At 33.7% G+C, this 13,038-nt stretch overlaps 1 protein-coding gene across 1 annotated transcript in view; it reads right to left on the reverse strand.

The window, feature by feature from the left end:
* The window catches only part of DST (dystonin), a 504,672-nt gene that overhangs the window by 161,565 nt on the left and 330,069 nt on the right, over positions 1-13,038 (reverse strand). Inside the window, 11 exon segments of the mRNA XM_012002056.1 lie at positions 1,961-2,059; positions 2,575-2,682; positions 4,645-4,728; positions 5,442-5,604; positions 6,705-6,898; positions 7,683-7,821; positions 8,606-8,784; positions 9,273-9,430; positions 10,242-10,425; positions 11,201-11,327; positions 11,533-11,687. Coding sequence (XP_011857446.1) covers positions 1,961-2,059; positions 2,575-2,682; positions 4,645-4,728; positions 5,442-5,604; positions 6,705-6,898; positions 7,683-7,821; positions 8,606-8,784; positions 9,273-9,430; positions 10,242-10,425; positions 11,201-11,327; positions 11,533-11,687 — 1,590 coding nt within the window.

Consider the following 13,038-nt stretch of genomic DNA (forward strand, 5'->3'; position numbering starts at 1 on the left):
GTCTGGGCAACAGAGGTCTCGGGAAAAAAAAAAAAAAAAAAAAAAAGAATCATGTTGTCTGGATAACTCTTTGAGTTTTTTAGCATATGTGAGAAAAATTACTAGAAATAATTTAGTCCAATTGCTGACTTGCTTTCTTGTGGATCTCAAACTTAATTGTATAAAAATAACTTCCTTAACTTTTATCTAAATCTTCCTCAATCTTGCCCTTTAATCACAGTGATTAATACTTTGAATATTTTGTTCTCAGCAGACTAAAGAATCTCTCTCTCATATCTAATATCTATTACAGATATTTTTAGTAACATTTCTTTTAACTAAATCAGTATTACTTCTGAAATTAACTTGCATCAATCTTTGATTTTATGTTTATTATAGAAAATTCTGCTTTAAACCAAGGTTTTTCATGTGGGTCTTCAAACCTCAGTTGCAGAAACACCAATCTTTTGAGTCTAAAAATTGAGCTATGTATCTTTTACATGACATTCCATTAATGTAATCTTAAGTGGTAGTTTTTTTAAATCTATTTTAAATTATAGCCTTCGCTTGTTCTTCTATAACCATATTTGCTGGTTTCAATTAATTATAAATCTTTGACATTTTTAAGGACGACAATAATAACTTGCATTCAATTACGGCCTTCTAAAATATTCTTTGTTTCTATCAATTGCTAGTATTCTGCTTCATCAGATAAATCAAGTAAGTGGCCCATATATGTATAATCAGATACGTACTATAAGAAAAGAACTTATTTTATTTTATATTTAACTACTGCATATACAATTTAAAAGATCTGCATACCATTTAAAATGGAATAAGATCTCTCAAAAACTAAAAATATAAGAAAATTATGGATGTTCTTTCATAGATGAAAGACGCATGCAATTAAGATAGTCACAAATATCCTGGTTCTCTTAAGCACAAAGGAAGAGTGTTATAAAGTCTTGCAATTAGCTATGTTAGTGATTTAGCCGCAGAAAACTGTTAACTCTGAACAGACTAAAATAGTTTATAACAGTGGTCACATTTTTAGGAAACTGAGAAAGTAACATCCAATAGATGTTTACTGCTGTTTCGGCTCTCATATGAACGGAGTTACATTAAGCATAATCACCTTTAGAATTTCAATAAAGTCCAATTTAAAATGGCTAATGTCCCACAATTTATTTATTTCAACATTCATTCTACTATTTTTGTCTGTTCTGGGGAATAGAAAGTATATCAAGATAATAAAGCATAGCATACTCCCTCTTACATTAGATACAAGAGCCTTTGGTGACCATTGATTTTTATAAATAACTCCTTACTCTTCCTATTTCTGAATATAATTTTTAAATGCAGAATCAAGGCTGCAGAAGTTCTCCAAATCAGAATGGCATTTAAATAGCCTTTTTAAATGCTATGTGCTGTATCTTTTTGCAAAAAAAAAAAACCAAAACTCCAAAATTCTTAAAAGTATCATCATTTTGTAAAAACATCTACTACTTTTAAGTTAGCATCTTTACATTATGTACAATAATTTTAACTTGAGATACAAATTAATTTAAGATGCTTAAGACAAAAGTGTTCATGTAGTATTCCTGTAGACATCATACCAGCAGTAACTATACTTCAAAGAAGTATACTTCTCAGCTGTGAGAAAGCTGAAAAATATTCTGCCAAACTGCCAAAATTTCATAATTTATTTAAGACATTAACCCCACCATATTAGAGTCTCGAAGTGAAAATGTAAAGTCATGAAATGAAATGACTTTCTATTTGAGTGAATCTTAAAGACAAACTAAAATCCTAGGCCTTCACTCATTTTCACTGTAATTTTATAATTCAATATTTATTTGTACATCTGCTTCTAGCCACATAAATTTATCATGAAACACGTTTTGCTGTCCCAAACTATACTGTAGTTACTGCTCATCTCTAGCTCCTTTATATTTACAGGCTGCTCACTATTAATGATTACCTCCTCCTCTTCCAGCCTCTTCAATGAATCACCAGCAAATTTAATATATTGTGTCATGAGAGTGACCAGGGCAGTATACCGAGTCCTTAAGTCCATGAACTGCAAGTAAGGAAAAAAATAATAAAAGCATTACCTCCATAACTCTTAATAAGTTGAATGAATTTTGAATAATAATTACATTAACTAGGCTTTTAGACAGCAAAACACACAACTCCCCCATAATAAATGGTAAGAAGGAGCTTATTACTATTGTGCAAATCATAGTAAATGATAATTCTCTTCTAAATTTCACCATGAAGTACATTTATTTATCTCTATAGTTAATAATTAATCTTGAATAAAAATTCGTCAAGGGTTTTTAAAAACCCTTAATAGAATGTATTGTTCTGGGTACAGACTTTCTGTTTGGGATGATGAAAAGGTTCTGGAAATAAACAGTAGTACCAGTTGCACAATATTGTGATATACTGCAATGCCATTACACTGTACATTTAAAATTGTTAAAATGGCAAGTTTTATACTATGTATGCTTTACCACAATAAAAAATAAAATTCAAAAAGAAAGTGTTCTTTCTTTTATGCCCTTTTCCCTCTTTCTGTCATACTTTTATTACCTCTTGAATAATGAGATCTGCTGAACTCTGCATTCTTCGGCGTTTCACTGGAGATTTTTGTTGTGAATCTACCATGGCCCGGTAGGTCATTGTTTGTAATTCATAGTCCTGTATAAAGGAGTCAATAAAATAAAATGAATTGAAGCAAAGTACTAGAGTTTCATTCTGCATTAAGTTAACACAGATAATTAGAACCTAGATTCACTAAATTAACTTTAGTGATTTGACACAAATCATTAGAACCTAGATTCATTAAATTAAGTTTAAATACAGAAAATATAGTCGTGTTTCACATGACAATATTTCAGTCAAGGACAGACTATATACGTGATGGTAGCCCTATAAAATTATAATGGAGCTGAAAAATACCTATTGCCTAGTGATGTCACAGCACAATGCGTTACTCATGTTTGTGGCAATGCTGGTGTAAACAAACTTACTGTGCTGCCAGTCGTACAAAAGTATAGCACATACAATTATGTTCAGTATGTAATACTTGGTAATAAATGACTATGTTACTGGTCTATATATTTACCACACTGCACTTTTCGTTGTTATTTTAGAGTGTACTTCTACTTATTTAAAAAAAAAAAAAAAAGTTAACTGTAAAACAGTTTCAGACAGGTCCTTCAGAAAGTATTCCAGAAGAAGGCATTGTTATCATAGGAGCAGATGGTTCCATACATGTGATTGCCCCTGAAGACCTTCCCGTGGGATTTGGAGGTGTAAGACAGTGATACTGACGATCCTTACTTTATATAGGCCTAAGCTAATGTGTATGTTTGTGCCTTAGGCTTTAACAAAGACGTTTAAAAAGTAAAAAAAAAAAAACAAACAAAAAACAAACAAAAAATTAAAAACAGAAAAAAGCTTACAGAATAAAGATAAAAAGAAAGAAAATACTTCTGTATGGCTGTATAATGTGTTCATTGTTTTAAGCTAAGAGTTATGACAAAGGAGTCAAAAGGTTAAAAAAACTACAAGTTTGAAATGTAAAAAAGTTACATTAAGTTAATGTTAATTTATTATTGAAGAAATTTTTTTATAAACTAGTATAGTCTAAGTGTATAGTGTTTATAAATTCTATAGAGGTGTACGGTAATGTCCTAGGCCTTTACCTTCACTCACAACTCACTCACTAACTCACCCAAAGCAACTTCTAGTCCCGCAAGCTCCATTCATGGTAGGTGCTCTATACAGATATACCATTTTTTATATTGTATTCCCTATTTTTATTATACCTTTTCTATGTTTAGATACACAAATAGATACCATTATATTACAGTTGCCTACACTATTCAGTATAGCAACATGCTGTACAGGTTTATAGTCTAGGAGCAAGAGGCTGTACCATATAGCCTGTGTGTAGAAAGCTATAACATCTAGGTTTATGTGAGTACACTCTACGATGTTCACACAATGAAAAAATCACCTAACAACGCATTTCTCAGAACATATCCCCTTTGTTAAGCAACACATGACTGTATTGCAAAATTACATTTTTAGTAATCTATCCAATCCTGGAGATGCTTCCAAGATGGGGACAAAATCAGAAACATGTAGGGTGGTCAGGTAATTTCCCAAGTCTGTTTGGAAGCTCATGGAAATACAGGTAACAATAGTGTAGCCCTATGCAGCCCCCCTTTCCTGGCTAAGCAATGGAACTATGGATCTGGAAGGCTAAAACTGAAAAGTTATCAATGATAACTTGAAAAGCATGAAAAATGTCCCCTTAAGTGAGAAAGTTAGAAGTTCTCCCATGAAATACCCTAACAATGTTAAAGAAGAAAGAAAGAGAGAAAAGTGATAAGAAACCAACTACAGAGCTAATTATTGTGGTGGCTGGGAGTGGCAGGGGTGTACACATGTGAGAGAGAAGAAGATGAATGAATTGGGGGGCTATCATGTGACTAATTTCACAAAGAATTATTAGATAAGTGTCAAAAAAATTCAAATGAAGATTCTTTTTAGTTTTTAACACTGAGTGAAATGACTTGCATGGCTTTGAAAGTACATGTAGAATCACATACCTGAATATTAAATTTTACTTAAGTGAATGAATCTTCCTACCTTCACTGTAGCTGAGTACTGTTCTGCATATTTTTGACACTCGTCCATTTTGCTCTGTTTCATTTCTATTTCAGACACCAACATCTATAAATATACACAGTTTAGAAGAAAAATGACAAGGAATTCAGCTATTCTACTACATAAGATGCTCAGTAACTAAGACATATCTATACCACTTCACGGTATAGCTCCTTAGCCCTTTGTACTTAATATGCAACTTGCCTTATGGGTAAATTACAAACTTCCAGATTAAGCCACAGAAGTGACCCACCCCATGTGGCTTTCAAAGCAGAAATTACTAAACTCCTTAGGAATTATCCAAAAGCAGACTCGATGCCCTTGGCCACCACCTATTCCTGAAAAAAAAAGAGCTATCTGTGACTGGCCCCTAAAGATAGAATAAAAATCGCAAAGCATTCAAACTTTCTGTCAAATGTGGTATTTAATTTTCCATAGATAACCATTTTTACTTATTTAGGAACCCAGAAAACTACTGTGGCCAGCAAAGTGTCAAAGAGATTTCTATACCTATGATTAAATAAATTATCATCAGGAATTTGAAAACTATCCCAACACTCTCCACTTTTGGATTACTCATGCTTTCAAAAACTACTTCCAAGAAATAAAAATAAGTCATGTATGTAGGTTTGGGTTGCAAGATTTTAATATTTTTGATATACTCTCCACCTTCCTCTAAAGAGTTGGTGACTTTTTCATTTAACATAAGAAAGGAAGATGAGGAGCATGACTGACCAAATGCAAACATAACTTCAGTAGAGGGAGTTATTTTTACATACCTTCTGTTGATTCAACTGTGTGGCTAGGGTTTTACTATTTTCAGGCTGATTTTCCTGAATCTTTCTCTGAGTAGTTTCAACCTGCTGGATCCAATCATCTAAAGGGTGGTAAGTATCTCTGTAGTACTTCAGTGATTTGCCAATGCCCTCTAAGTCCCGTAACCTAAGAGAATAGTAACGGAATAGTCACAGTGTCCAACAATATCCATCAGGAGGGTGGAAGATGTAGAGATGGGAGAGACAAAATAACTGGACTGCAATGCACTAAGCACAAGAGGGGTATGTATAAAGAACTCAAGGCTGCAGCACCCTGAGACACACCTCCAAGGGCATTCCTTGGTGGCTTTGGGTTGAATATAAACATTCTGCTCCTTGAGTTGTGCAATTTAGTGACAGTGATTATTCTAAGAACAAGCCCAAGAGGCTAAAGCTAAAAAGCAAGAAAAGTGGAAACTTAACCATAATTATTATCAATTACAGTATCTTGAATAGTAAGGCTTGCATCAAATGGCAGTTCAGTTTTGAAATAACAATAAGGTAGTTCAATGAATGGTTCAACATGGTCTCAGAGAGTATTTTCCAGAAGCTGTGATTACATACTTGTCTCTATGATTTTAAAAACTACCACATTAAACCTATGCATCATATTTGTTACAGAGGTAACACATATTTGAACATAATTTTATTTTTTGAGAATGGCACTGTATCATAAAAGCATTTTATTTGCATTAATATAAGCATGAAAATGAATGAGAAAGGACACAAATTCATTTATTTTAAGATGAACCCTAAAATCTTTTTTAATTCAGTAACTGAGGAAATGATTTTGACTTTCTTGTATCTTCAATTAAAATGAACATCAGGGCATTTCCATTTATTTACATTTCTTAAGTCCAGTATAGAAGCTACACACAGCCCTATCACATGTATGCTTCATGCTCTTACTAAGTCATGGTTATTTGAATATTATAAGTTGGTAATAATTAGAGAACTACATTGTTTTTTCCTTCAGAAAAGGCAAGCAGATTAACTACATAAATGCTAGAATATACGAATAGAAACAGAGTTGAAAAAAATGCTTATTTTGAAGTTAAATGTCTTACTAAAGTCGTCCAAGAAAGAAAGAAATATGGCTAAGTGGAGGTATTGTAATTAACAAATTAACTATGGAAGTAAAAAACATAGCCTCATGTTTAGATTTTACTCATTTACCATAGATAGACATTAAATCTGTGCTAAAACTGAACAAAAATGGATACTAACCTGTTGTCAATCTGCACATGAACATTTTGCCACCTTTCAACTAATTGATCTGCTTTTTCTTTGTGCCAGTCAAAATCAAGGTCCCGTTCTTTATACGTTTTAAACATTTCATCACTGATGGCTTTAGCTTTCTGCAACTCATCCTCTAATGCATGGAATACCTGTCTCTTTTCATCTACTTCAGATCTCCATTGCTAAAATACATTAATTGGTAAAAGTTATAAAAATATACAAAATATACATTTTCATATACATATACTTTCATATATACATATACATATGTATATACTTTCATATACAAAATGTTACATTAGTTCAAACTTTACGAAATTTTCAATATTTGACTGTACTCTGATTTTTTAATGACAATTTTAAAGTTCAGCCTAATAAAATTTGTATATCAACAAAATAAAATATATTCCATAGGCAAGTTTGCTACCTCCAATAATAAAGTAAGTCTTTTTCATTGTCTGCTTTTAAGTGCCTACAAATCCCATTGCTAAAAAGGAATACATGCATTAAAAATCACTGACATAACTTTCAAAAATTGATTTGCAATAGTTTCAACACTTGCTAAAGAAATACATATAGATGAGTTGAACTACAAGTCTTTTTCCTTTCTCAGATTAACTTTTCTATTTACCTCCTTGATAGCTTAAATTAACTTCTTTTTTAGCAAGTTATCTATTACAAATAATTTAAATAATTTAATTTTTAGCTTCAACTCCTCTTCCTACCAACATGAATTGACTATCAAAAGCTACTGTCAAAAGGGTTCGAACTTCAAATGAGAACTCTCCTCAAGCTAAAATGATTGAACATACTTATTTAGAGTAAGCTGTGAGATCAGAGAGACACAAATGGAATAAATCCATTCAAAAATCCAAGATATTTAATGCTTGATGTTTGAAGATCTAAGTGCTAGAGAAATACCTGTAGAATATGATATTTAAAAATAGCCAAAAGTGAGTCTCATACCTTTAAAGTACTTATTAGATTCTCAATATTATTCTTGTCAGCTATAACTGCTTCTTCTTCACACAGTTTAGTTTCATAGAGTTTTACAAGGGCTTCTGCAGCTTGAGTGTTTTTTAACACCAAGTTAACAGTTTTTAACCTTAAAAAGGAAATTAAACAATAGCCACCTATTGTTAAATGTTTACTTTTGCATAATGTAGTCCTGAAGCACCATTATGACACATGACATAACATGTTCTTCACCTTGGAACACTGATACATTTACCATGAAACTAACATTTTTCTGGCTTTCTTCTTAATAGAGAGTATGTGCTCCAACCCATGCCCTGACCCAAAAGTGGTATTCAGCAAGAGATTGCAACATAAGATGGTTTCTTTCTAACTTTATTTAAGTATGAGACGAAAATTCATTGGCTACAACTGCTGAGCTACCCAAATTACACGCAAAATGTGGGAGGACCATACATTACACGCTAATCTCTGAAGCACATCCACTATCAACATAGAGAAGTGTCATCACTCCATAAAAATAATGTATTTCCAGGCTGGAGTGCAGTGGTGCGATCTTGGCTCACTGCAACCTCCACCTCCCAGATTCAAGCAATTCTCCTGCCACAGCTTCCTAAGTACCTGGGACTACAGATGCCTACCACCATGCCTGGCTAACTTCTGTATTTTTAATAGAGATGAGGTTTCACCATGTTGGCCAGGCTGGTCCCAAACTCCTGACCTCAGGTGATCCACCCGCCTTGGCTTCCCAAAGTGCTGGGATTACAGGCATGAGCCACCGCGCCCAGCCAATAATGTATTTCTTAAGACAAAATAAAATGTAATGTTTATATTAATAAAAATAAAATTTTAAATTAATAGTAAATAAAAATGAGAGTTGTATGAAGCAATTTATTGAGATAGCAGTTACATACTTATCTATGTAAGTGGAAGACATAGAATAGACTTGGTTCATGTTCTGAAGGACCACATTAAGCTCCGATCGTAGGGTAGGGACTGATGAAGAGGCCGCTGCTTGACTGAAAAACTCCTCACACTTATTTGTGATAGTTCCCAAATCATCCTTAAGTCGTTCCAGCTCTTTCTTTAGTTTCTATAGAACAGAGAACAAACCAAGGTATCAGGCCATCACCTATGATTAGGTGTTTTTCTTAAACTAGTTTAAAAACACACATTTCACATTAAGACCAATGACTTAGAAATATACATATTCTTTGCTTTTTATCAAAGAAACCATGCCATGGCATTCAAGTTTTACAATCAATAATTCCCTTACTGCTCATCTCCTTAGGCTCAACATCTTAGTACTTTTGCACACAGCAGGTGTATAATGACTTTTATTACAAGTCCTTATGTCCTTCATCACAATGAAGGTGAGTGTGTACATATTCTCATGTTTACCTGAGTCAGAGGTAGACTGAATCCTAGTTTATAATCAGCAATAATTACATAATCAGACCTCACCTCACACTAGACTGGCTAGTGTGAGTGTACAAAACTGAACATTAAGAAGTCACAAGAGATGATACATAAGGTCATTAAGAGAGTTAGTTTTTTTCCCAACATATTTATAGCTCTCACCTCTTGTTCTGTGATTCTGAACACACTTTCATGCAAATCATCTCTTTCCAGGGGAGTTCGAATCTGTCTAATCAGCCGATCTTCACAGTTCTCTAACCTAAGTCTAATGTTTCGAACTTCAGAGATGTAGAGATTATAAACTGACTCCTCTTGCTCCTCTGTGAAAATAAATATAATGTTTAGAAAATACCTTGTTTTCTATCTCTTAGAAGCTTCTGTTTATGTTTTAATATGACAACTTTGTTATTACTGGGACATAGCTAGTCAAGCGAATGGTTCCTGTTTTCATCACAAACCCATTCTAAAGGTATAAATCTTAAAACATAAATCTTAAAATTTAAGAAGAATTAATAAAATTTCCCAAATGCCATTTGAAGTACCAATTTCTGATTAAATGCTGTCCAAAGTAATATGTTGCTATTTTACGTTCACAAAAATGTGAATTATATTAGCTACAGATTAATTACAAAAATCAAATAAAAATCCTTAAAAGTAAAAAGTAGGTGAACAACATTCAATGTTTAAGATTTTTTAAAAATAGAATATTACTAATAAAATTGTCTCTAAAATCAAAAAAGTTCAAAATAAAATCTTTATCTAACAAAAGTTAACTAGGCAAAAACCTTTTGCTTTAATCCTTGTATAAAATCCAAGTTTGGTAAGTGGGAAAATAATTGAATCTTTTCTGAAACTGAAGGATTGCAAAATAGTGAAAATGATGAAAAGTAAGAATTCGTTGTTTGTCCAACCAGTTGGTTGGCACCTTTTATTAATTCATCATTTGGAAACAAATAAATCCCTTCTTGAGTCTTCCTACCTCAAATATGCTTTTACTGTTCCAGAAATTGTGTCTACACATGATAGGCTGAGTGATACTATATACCTAAGATTGAGATTCCCATTGAGAGCAAAAATTAGCCAGAACTAAACACCTATGGGGAAAAAAAGACGGGGATCCCCAGGCTTTACCTCTTTCTGCAGACTTAAGAAGTTCTTGATAATACTGCTTACATACATTAACCTCCTTTTCCAGTTGTGTTATATCTGAGCCTGAAAAGATTTGGGACTCCTGGCTATCTTCCAGAAAATCTTCAAAACGAGATTGTAGATTACTTAGAACTTGCTGATGTTCACCAGGTAGCATTGTCTTTATCTAAAGAAGACCAAAGACTCATGTAATTCATTCTATTACTAACAGATTTGAATGGGATACACTTCAAATTGGTTGTATGGTGTATGCCAATCTAAACGAATAATCATAAATAGAAACATTTGAAATTAACTGTCTTTTTCATTAACAATTTTAATTTTTTTTTTTCTTTTGAGACGGAGTTTCACTCTTGTTGCCCAGGCTGCAATGGCGCAATCTCGGCTCACTACAACCTCCCCCTCCCAGGTTCAAACAATTCTCTTGCCTCAGCCTCCAGAGTAGCTAAGATTACAGGTATGCGCCACTACACCTAGCTAATTTTGTATTTTTAGTAGAGACAGGGTTTCTCCACATTGGTCAGGCTGGTCTCGAACTCCAGACCTCTCAGGTGATCCGCCCAACTCGGCCTCCCAAAGTCCTGGGATTACAGGCATGAGCCACCGCACCCAGCCAACTATTTTAACAACAAAGAAAAACAAGTCTACAAAACTCAATAAATGCAATCAACTGTACCCATCATTGTATATCCAACAACTACATTCTGTCTCCCTATCTCACAGTAAGCACTGAATGAAATTCATGATTTCCGGATTTCCTCAATTCTTAAAAAGTGCTTTATATGCTGTGGGCATATAACAAATATTCACTGAATAAATGAATATTAGCATGGATTTGCCGGACTCCATCCTATTCTACAGCAAACACAAACACCACCACACATATGAAAAGGCACGCACATTTTTGGACATATTGGGTTAACATATAGATTCACACTTACTGAAGCCACATTGCTGGCTCGAATTCTATCAATTTCATTGATGAGATAATGCCAGGATACTACACTCTTCATGTTTATGTGAGACTCATGCCAAAGAGTCAGGACATTCTGATACTGTTGCTCAATTCTGAAATACATGAAAAAGAACTTAGATTAATCTTTTTACTCCCTCTGAAAACACACTGCAATTTTTCTTTCTGTGTGAAATATTCCATGTTTATTAGTTCTAGAGACTTCTAATCCTGTGGGGCGTTGACAAAGTATTAATTGTTTCTTCAACCTTCAGAGAGCCCCCAAAACTAGATCAATGTTTTCAGCTAATATATACAAACCTGTTGGCAAAGTCCACCGCTTCTTTGTTTGGCGGAGGAACGGTGAAGCACACAGATGGGACCATAGCCTCGTTCCCAGTAGGACTAATGACCTTCCATTTAGCACGATGAGAGTTATTCGCCAAAACACATTCATCATCTTTGTAAATGGTTATCTGATTTTAAATAAAGAGCAGAGTAACTCAATGAGGTCACTGTTAACTGTTTTCCATACTCAATCCTGGGATTTTTTTTTGTTTTATGAGGGGGGAAATCATCACTAGTTAGCAATATGATCTCATTTACAAAATATATGAATAATGACAGAAACTGGTCTGTTTCTAGGAGTTGCAAGTACCTCAATTTGTCTGTAGTCACAGATAGCTTTGATTGGAATAGAAGTTTTGAGTGGACAGTCAGAATTCCTTGGCTTCAGTTGAATTATTGTTTTTGCTTTTCCCATTAGGCTTGCTATAGTGCTTTTGTACTGCAGAAGTTCTTCTTTCTCTTCCTAGGTAATAAATACAGTGAATTTTAAGAAGTAAAAGACTTGTACTCTCCATGCCTTCAGCACTTCACACAAATTAAACTTCATCAGAAAAGTCTTCTCTGACTACCTAGTCTAAATTTTCAATCATTCCCCCTCCACCCTGTCTTGTATCCCTCTTCCTTTCTTTGGTTTCTTTGGTTTTCTTTTTCTTCTTTGACATTTACGCTACCTAACATATTATATAAATTTTACTTATTTATCCTATTTATTGTCTAACTCCCTCTCTAGCATGTAAGCACAATGGTAGAGATTCTTGTCTGCTTTGTTCACCGCTGTAGCTCTAGAACCTAAAACAGTGCCCAGGATATATTAAGAACTTAAAAAGTATTTGCAGAATGAATGACTAAACACACACGTGCGCGCACACACACACACCCCACTATAAAACCATCTTAAAATATCAAAGCTATCACATAAAAAAACACTTTTGTTGTATTTGTTGCCAAAAGAATACTAAAACTGAATGTGCAAATGTGTAATTGAATTAGTGGGAAATATCAAGAGTGCCAATAAAATACAAAGTTCTGCTCATATAAAACACTAATCTAATCACTTATCCATACTTATAAAATGCATAGGTTTTGTATTAGTACCATTGATTCCTGAACAAGGTCTTCTAGCTTGTGAATGCTGCTTGATCTATCACAGCTGTACTTCCGCTGAATGGCATCTTTTAGATTCCTTAGGTAATCAGTAGCTTCTTTGGCATCATTGAAAAACTAAGGAAAGAAGAAACCTGGCAGTTAAAGTATGTTAAATACCAGCAAAGCACACAGCTGTCACCCTCCAAAACCAAGGTCCTATATGTACCCCTCATAAGTGAGAACAGAATAAAAGCACAAGATAGCTTAATAGTTACATCCTTCCTTGGACCAAAGAATAACCCTTGAAGTTGAATAGTGTCCAAAGCTTATGTGTATATGATGTTTTGACTCTCTATTATTTTGACTGAAGGTCTGTTTTAAATTAGGATTTAA

This window comes from Mandrillus leucophaeus, unplaced genomic scaffold (genome assembly GCF_000951045.1).
Source record: "Mandrillus leucophaeus isolate KB7577 unplaced genomic scaffold, Mleu.le_1.0 Scaffold676, whole genome shotgun sequence".
Classification (NCBI taxonomy): domain Eukaryota; kingdom Metazoa; phylum Chordata; class Mammalia; order Primates; family Cercopithecidae; genus Mandrillus; species Mandrillus leucophaeus.